The 8,926-nt window shown below is 41.8% G+C and overlaps 1 protein-coding gene across 1 annotated transcript in view; it reads left to right on the top strand.

Annotated features, from left to right (window-relative positions):
* Window positions 1–7,521, top strand: part of si:dkey-195m11.8 (fidgetin) — a 15,395-nt gene extending 7,874 nt beyond the window's left edge. Inside the window, exon 2 of the mRNA XM_037679880.1 lies at window positions 6,362–7,521. Coding sequence (XP_037535808.1) covers window positions 6,362–7,521 — 1,160 coding nt within the window. The remainder of the gene's footprint in view (window positions 1–6,361) is intronic.
* The last annotated feature ends 1,405 nt before the right edge of the window (window positions 7,522–8,926 follow it).

Raw genomic sequence — 8,926 nt, 5'->3', positions numbered from 1 at the left:
GGTGAGTTCTCCCACACCCACACTCACACACACACACAACCCCAATAATACATTTACTTAAAATTTACTGATGAGTGTTATATTGTTGCCAAACTCTTTAACGCTTGTATGCCTCTCATGCTTTAATGGTTTCTTTTCCAGTCCTTCCTTTTTGTTCCATTAAGGTCTGATCTCAAATGGAGCCTTTCGATTTTTTCCCATTTCTTTGTTGAAAGAACTGTCATAGTCTGTGTTTTTCGGTTATTTAGTTTATCTTTTACTTTTATTTCTGCTTGTGGTTTATGTTTTCATGTCCCTTGTGTTTGGATTCAGCCCCCCCTGTGTTCCCTGTGCCAGTTCTCACTCTCACCCTCAGTCAGCCTCCACCTCGCTTCTCATTCAGCTCATCTCCCTGCTTCCCATCACCCAGGTGCTGCCACTTTCCACTCACCCCCTGCTCTATTTATATAATTTCTGTTTTATTTCGATCTGATCGTGTCTGCCTGCACCCTGGATCCAGCCATAAACCAACCAGTATGGTCCTGTTTTCACAATGGGTGTTTTAGAGTGAAACTGGAGCTACATTCGAAAAACTTTGACAAAAATTGAAGCTTTTCACGTTATTTTGTTCTCAGAGCATCTTCGCCTGCCTGTTGTCAACACAAGGCCAAACTTTTTCTTACAGGCGTATGCACCAAGTACAGTAGTCCCTCGTTTATTGCGGGTGTTATGTTCCACCTCCCACCCCGATAAGTGAAAAACCACAAAGTAGGGACGATATATTTATCTTAGTATTTATATTTTAAGGGTTTAGAAACATTTCCCACACTCTTGCAATGTTCTAAACTCTTAAACCTACATCATTTTAACAACATACTTTGTACGTACAGTACTGTATAAATTTTACTCACCAGGCTCTGCAGAACAGCAGCAGCTCTTGTTCCGGTCCAACTCTGTTCTGGTCCGACCTGATTCGTTTCTGCAGAATACCGTGCAGCAACAAAGCCCACAATCAGTCCTCTAAAATCTTTAATCTACTCATTTTAACAACATACTTATATGTGGTTAGTAAATTTTACTTACAAGTGCGTCTCCGGGTACATTTTTGAGTCTGCAGGTCCGGTTCTGGTCCAGTTGCAGCTCTTGAGTGCTGAAACATATTTTGGGGGTGGGGGGTGGGCAAACCTTCTGTTGGCCGGCATGGGACCGTTGGTGGTGGATTGAGTCCAAGCTACGAAAACAGCTCCAGACCTTCGGTGCACGTCCGCACTTAGAAGTCCACGTGGGCCGGCTCCCAGCTGTCAAGATTCACCGATGGGTCTGGAGGCCTGGTTCTGATCCAATTCTGGTCCGGTTCAAGGGGATCAGTGCAGCTTCTCTGCATCCACTGGGTGCCGATCTGATCAAAACTTTACTTTGTTTTTTTCAGCAGAAGGAAACGGGGCTTCTGGGCAGGGCCCTGTTGCCTTCTGGGAAATGTGGTCATTATGAGCAGGAATACAGTGGAGGCTTACTGAGAGAAAACTACAAAAAGGCAGCATCTGTCTGAAGTATTATATTTTTTCTTTAACTTTTTACTGTACAGTATCCAGTACTGACAATCATGTGTCCTGTGCAATTTAATTTTTTTGTACAATATTATGTACTGTACGTCTACAAAACGCGATAGAAAGGGTCTGCGAAAGTCGAACCGCAAATTAGTGAGGGACTACTGTATTGTGTGATTGGTCAGAAGTTTGTGGGCGTGTTCATCACTGTGAAAATGCACTCGGACATTCAGCTGTATGACTCTTGAAATACACTAAATTAGTCAAATGGCCAAAAACTCCTGGTTGGAGTTCACACAGACATTGTGTGTGGAAAAGAAGTCTGTCTGCTGAAAAGTGTGGCACTTTCTTCATGACAGATTTGTGGCCAAACGGTGGATGCAGGAACGGAGTGGAGACTCTGGCGCGAAGAAACCCGCCAGCGGGAGGGGTTTCCCAACATTTCTGTGCTTGTGTCTTGTACACTACGAAATGTGTGTGTGAAAACAAACATTCTGCAACCACGTGACCACGGTTCGACTGTTCGGCTGCGGATGGAGTATGCTGGACTCTTTAGCATAGAGATTTTTTTGGGAATCCCCAGGGAGGTGCAAAAATACTCTGCAGTTATGAAGTTGCACAGTTGTACTACAGGCAGCTGCAGTCAGAATAATTTCTGTACTAACACCAGTTACAATAAATGGCAGAGAACAAAGTGGTTTTTTTCTGTGTTATTCACCCTTTTTCATAATGTAAGAGCAAATCCCAAGGTCCAAAGGAAGTTCCTGTATTCACCAGTTTGGACATAACTGTGATCATGCAAACACTGCATGTGCTATGCATGCAGTTAAGCTCAGTAGGGTTGCCAGATAAACACAAATATGGTTTTTTTTGGGGGTTTTTTTGGTTTTTACTACCCACTCCTTTTATGTGCACATCTTCACCAAACTGAACACACAACTCATCTTTCAACCTCCCACTTTTAGTGCACACTCACTCAGCACATCTGATAGTTAGGTTCAGAATGCAATAATTTTAAACCGACAGTGCAATAGCTCATAATTTCTTATCCGGTAACCCTGGAAACTACATCAAATCAATGTATCCTTTTCTGGTTTATTTGTCCCAATAGACATTAAAAAAACACAAATGTTTTCTGAGGTAGTTTTTGTGTAAACAAAGCCCAAGTCTCAGTAAGGAACTTTTTCTAAAGTCATGGCATCTTTGCACTGGAAAACACTGGTGCAGTCAATCAATAGTTGTTCTGCACATGCTTAAATAGAACAACAGTAAAATGGGAGGATACCATTTGTGCTTTTCAATTCATCAGGGCCTCTGACACCAAACATCAACGTGCTAAACCATCTCGATCAGCAGAGGCGCAAAAATCCCAGCGACAGCTAGTGATCTGAAGTGTTCATGATTGAATTATCCATAGCTGTATGACAAATGAAAAAAATTGATCCAATTATATCAGCCATTATGTTTTAAGGATTTGCTTGTCATTTACTAAACAAGTTTTAATACATTAAACTAAAAGTGATTAGGGAAATTTATCACCAGCAAAACTGTCTGCGGGAAATATGGCAAGCTTTATTACCGTACTTGCCACCATACACGTCGCACCGCCGTATAAGCTGCATCTATTATGCGTCACCGCAGTCAACCCTGAAACGTGGGCCGGTGTTATGCCAAAAATCGATTGGCTGCCAAATAACGGCCGCATAGAAGCATGCACAGGGACTTTAACAAGAATTTAACAAGATTAACACTTAAAAACAATTATTTGTTTGCTCAAAATTATAGCAAAGGTATGTCTTAGTTTAACTTTTCCTTATTAAATGCACTATATTGGTCAAATCAGCTGCATTTTAAAAATCAATTTGTTGAGGGGGACTCGCTGTGCATTTCGTTGAAATTTAATTCAATTCATTTTATTTATATAGCACCAAATCAGAACAAAGTTGTCTCAGGGCACTTTACAGAAACATTCACATACATAAAAGCCAATTAGTAAAGTTTTCTATCTAAGGAATCCAGCAGACAAGTCGAATCTTGGCTTTGTTGCAGTCTCCCATCCTGAGCAAGCACAGTAGCAAGATTCACACCTAAAAGCAATTATTTGTTTGCTGGAAATTATAGCAAAGGTGTGTCTCAGTTTAACTTTCCTTAATAAATGCACTTAAATGGTCAAATCAGCTGCATTTCAAAAATTGGTTCGCAGCTGCTGGAGTGCGCAGGGGGAGAACTCGCTGTGTATTTTGTTGAAATTTAACAAGATCGTTGCCTAAAAACAATTATTTGTTTGCTCGACATTATAGCGAAGGTGTGTCTCCATTGAACTTTTCCTTAATAAATGCACTTTAATGGTCAAATCAGCTGCATTTCGCCTGGGGGGGGCACGGCGAAATGCAGCTGATTTTACGTTTGCTCCAAGAGTTCTGGAGAGAGACGAAGGTGGCTTGGTATGGCAAGCCAAATGTCATTAATAGCCAATTTTACATATTAATGAGACACTTGGCTTGCCATATAGGTCAAGGGCCCTCTAGCTGCTGAAAATTGTAGTGTTCAATATTTTCCATGTCAGAATGAATGAAATCGTCAGATTTCAGCCAAAAATTGGGTTATAAATATGTGGAAAAAACATAAATTGCTTCGACGTATAAGTCGCAGGGCATGCAAATTTAGAGAAAAGTATGGTAATAAATAGCAGCAAAATGACATAATTCAAAACAACTAGTCTGAGCTCACAAGTAAATAACCCTTGTGGCATGTCAAGTTTTAGCTACAGATGAATCACTCCTGTAAGCCCCCAGGTATGTCATTTAAACTACTGGTACCATAAATGTTTACAGGCTCATATATTCTTAGTTTAAGTATGTTTTACATTACCATTGACATCAGTACTTTTATCTCCATCACATAGATAAATTGTATTAATCATGTTATAATGCCACAAAATAAAAATATCAGGTCTACGGTTTAAATTGGAAGAAGAAACTTGTAATAAAGCATCAATAATAAAAAGCATCAATCATGTCAGAGTATGCTACATTTTCTTTGGTCTTCTTGTTATTGTCAGTGTGAAGCAAAACCCCTCAAACCTTTTTTTGTTTGTTTTAGTTTACAAGATTTTGTCAGAGTATGGGGGTCTCGGTAAGGAGTATGAATGTGTATTTTGTATATATCCATTTTATATGCAGTGTAATGGAAAATGACATATATTTTAATGGTGAGTTTTGAGTCTGCACTGAACATGCTGGCATTGTCAATTTATTAGGCGTCCATGGCACATAGACTTGGGTGTGTTTGTGGTCTGTCAGAGTTTCCTGGATTGCAGGGCATTCTCTAATTCAGACTGAAGCTTGTGGTTGTCTAGAGCTCTACGAGCCCTGGATTGGATGAAAGGGATTATTGGTCTGAGGGCTCATTTGATTTAAGGATCAACATGTGGATTGTTAGAGGCCCATCTGGTGGTCCCTGTGAACATGTGACTCAGTTGGGTATAATCCAAATGTAGACAGTCAGACCAGGCAAGAGAGTGCATAAATGTGCTTGTATGTTTGAAAACAAACAAATATTGATTATTATCTGTTTTGCTAATTCTAAAATTCCTGCTGTCCCTGAGCAAATAAGTGCATAATCTAAATTATGTTTTTTAATGGTCATGGTTTAAGTTTTTGTATTTGTTATTCTGACCTAATCATTTAAATTATTTTAAAATAGCTAATATTTTTTTTAACTCTGTCCAACATGCAGAAATGCTGGTATTCTATAATTTAAGTTATTGGTCTCTATGTGTCCCTGTGATGGACTTGCGACCTGTCTAGGGAGTACCTTGCCTCTCACACAGTGATAGCTGGACATGGGCACTAGTGACCCCCGCAACCTGAAAGAAAGAAGCTGGTACAACAAATAATGAATGGATGGATGGAACTTGTAGCTTTTGGATGCATTTGGGATATTTTTATGTCTACATATTTGAAAAAACAGCTAAAATAATATATGCTAAAAAAAACAATCACGGTAAAAATAATTCCACATATTTCAAAGGTATCACCACTGTATTCTACTGACAAAGAAACAATGCATAATTCCACATCTCCCATGAAATCCTGCAGAAACAGCCTCCTCTGTGCAGTGCTGTAGCAGGGAAACCCCTCTGGCCCAGGCCTGGGATCAGGACAGTTTAATAACGCTCTGCAATGCCTGGAATGTCAACCTAATTCCAGTTCAAAAAGACAAGCCCTCAGCCACTAAATCAGTGGATTACTTTGTAGAAATGTACATGTATAATTGCACATGTCACATGAAAATTAGACCTCCACCCCTGCTTCGTTAATCTGTTCAATGGTAATGTGTTTATAGAAGTTCAGCTCCAGAACTGGTGTAACATGGTGGAGAAAACTACTTTCATAGCTCTCCCCCCTTTCTTGTTCAGCAGGCCCCGAGGTTTGGGCAGAATTCGATCACACGCTTGGTGGGGGTGGCTTTGTGGACTAAGAGACTCACAGAGAGACAACAATGGCTCCAATGTGAGAGAAACAGATTTGGAGGGTAGCATGCAGGCCGACAGGGTCTTATCGCCGTGGAGACCAGGCTGGGGGCTATGTTGGCGGTGTCTCATAAAGTTAGAACAGTTGTCCCCTGCTTGGGTGAGACTGTTTGGAAAAGTATGGGCTAAACATGGACAAGAATCGGAAAATGACTGTTTTTATGTGACTTAGTGATTATGAGGGTAGAGATTCAGAAGCAGCACTCAAAGGAGTGTAGGAAAACAAGTATAGGACTAATTTCATGTGAAAAATGTCTCCATGTTTACTGTGAACTAATTCCTGTTTTCTTGTCCCCCTCAGGTCTGTTGAAGATGCACTGGTCCCCGGAGCATACTGCCCCCCTATCTCAGTGGCCTGAGCAGCACCTTGATGTCACGTCTACCACATCCCCGCAATCTGCCCATAAACAAGACCCCTACAGTACAGCTGCTCGATGCGGCTATGGGCCCACGGGTTATCCTTGGGCCAGTGATGACATATCAGCCCTTACTGCTTCTTCGCTCCTAAAACGCTATGCTGAGAAGTACTCAGGCCTGGAGTTGTCATATGATCGTTCTGCTACAGGTGCCTACACAGAGTCTGGAACTTTCCTAAAAACTGAGTCTGAGCCTTGGGCTTTAGGTCAGGGTATAGAATGCTACCCTGGACTGGAGGCACTTACTGGCTCCAAAGTGGGGTCTGCCTCAGTGGGAATCCCAGCCACAGGAAGTGTAACAGTAGTGAGCAGCAACTTGGCCTCTGAACCAGGTTATAGTGGTGCTGGCTCCTGCAATGCTCCATCATCTCAGGAATATCCTCCAGCTTACAACAGCACCTACCTGCCCTCGGGGTACTGCCCTCAGCCCAGCACAGCACTTCCTCCTGCCCCTCTACACTCTCTGCGGGCCACATCTACTCTGGTGTCCAGCTACAGTGCCAGCACTCCAGTCTACAACTATCCACCAGGCTGCTACCCTCAGTCCAGCCTGTCCTCTAGTTATAGCCACCCCAGTGCCTCCTACCTGCCCTCAGGAATTAGTGCTCCCACTCCTCTGACCCCTCGGCCTACTGTGGTTGGAGGCAGTTATGGCTACCCATCTCACAACCTAGGAGTGAGCTCTGACACAGGAGTGCCACTGAAACGTAAAGCCTTTGAGATGACAGGCGAAGTACAAGAGGAGGAAGAGGCGGAGGGATCACGCTACAAAAAGTACGGCAACGATCAGAGAAACAGTCAGAGCAAAGGTAACGGGCAGGCTAATGGCTATGATATTAGTGTCTCGGCCTCAGACCCACAAACCTACAAACCAGCAAAGCCCCTGATATCACCTCCTTATGGAGTATCAGGAGACTTTAGCCCACCATCCGGCCTAGCAGGTGAGAGTGTATCAGTGGAGCACAACTTTCCTCAGCAGCAGAGAATCTCCATGAAAATACCTGCACCTCACACACGTGCAGAAGACCCCACCAGTGGTCGCTAGTATTCCCTAAAACAAAGGGCAGACTTTCAGAAGCAACATTGAATTTACCTATGAAAAGTGTAGTTTCTCTGCCAAACACTAGAGGGAACAAGACTTCTATTTCTGGTGCACGTTTAACATCTTTCATCACTCGTGTTTCCAAAGACTCACATAGACATGCTGGCCTCTAAGGTTGAGATAAGTGTTAGGAGTTAGATTGAGCCATTCTCCATATAGACAGCTTCAGGGCAGTCTAAATATATGTCTGTCCTGTTTTTCTCAGGATATTATTAATTTCTAGTCAGCTACTACTGTGGCAGCAGCACTGCAACATGTCTGTTTAAGAGGTTGGTGCCGTTCCTTTTCACCATTATGTGCTTATAGAAGGCCTTTGACTGCAATATGTTCTATGACCCCACAAAGAAGAAAAATCATTTCTGACCAAAAATGAAAGCAAGCAAAAACTAAAAATGTTGTAATTGTCTTGCTATTTCAGCACAATCAATGCTATACAGCTGACTGCAAGGCTTGGTGATTTTTTTCTGGTCTTGACAGATGAATGTTTTTTTAATATACATTTTTCTTGACCTTTACTATTTTTCAGCAGTCGTTTCCTCGTCTCATTCTTTGTCATTTCTTATGTGGGGTCCAGCCTTCTCTACTAAGCCTTTATTGTTAAACAGTTTTGTTTTTGGTCCACTTATACAAAGCTGCTTATTAAGTGAGTATATGTGACCGTAAAGTCACACTTTGAACCTAAAATGATTGTTTGGTTCTTCTGAAGCTCTGTGGAAAAGGTATGAACAATTAATATCTTACCTGGTGTAGGTAGCTCTTTGAATGGCCTCCATTAGGAAAAAATAAGTTAATTTCTGTTGTATTGACGAGCTGACAGGCAGCCCGAGTGAGGCAGGAGTGGATTATTGTAACTCCAGTCTGAAACCTATCATAGTGGTTTTGGATGATGCTGTTTTAAAGAACTGTACATCACTGTAACTTTTATACTACAGTTATTCACATAAAAATCTGAGGTCATGTACCCTGGGGCACTTCTGACAGAAATGTCATGTTTCCCAAAATAATTGCATAATGGTTTGACACAAACCTCTGAAATTTTAGACATAGGAGTAGTAGGCCTGTCACGATAAACAATAAATCAATTAATCGCATGATAAATGAAAATTATCAACCTCATTTTCATTTATCGGCTTTATCGTTTCTTCGTGTCTCTCTTTCTACTGAAGACACTAGATGACAAAAGGCTCAACTCCGGTGTTCTTCACTGACCCCTCCCTTTGTCTTTAAAATCCGTTTTAACCGTCCAAAATCGTATTTTTGGGTCGTTAAAAGCAGCTAAGCTGAGAAGCTAAGCTACGAGCTAAGCTAACAGGCCGACCCCGGGAAAAAACCTCCGTCTTGTCCAAAC

This window comes from Nematolebias whitei, chromosome 7 (genome assembly GCF_014905685.2).
Source record: "Nematolebias whitei isolate Nwh7 chromosome 7, NemWhi1, whole genome shotgun sequence".
In the NCBI taxonomy this organism is placed as follows: domain Eukaryota; kingdom Metazoa; phylum Chordata; class Actinopteri; order Cyprinodontiformes; family Rivulidae; genus Nematolebias; species Nematolebias whitei.
The sequence above is the reverse complement of the archived record's forward strand: the minus strand, read 5'-3'. Positions and strand labels throughout refer to the sequence as shown.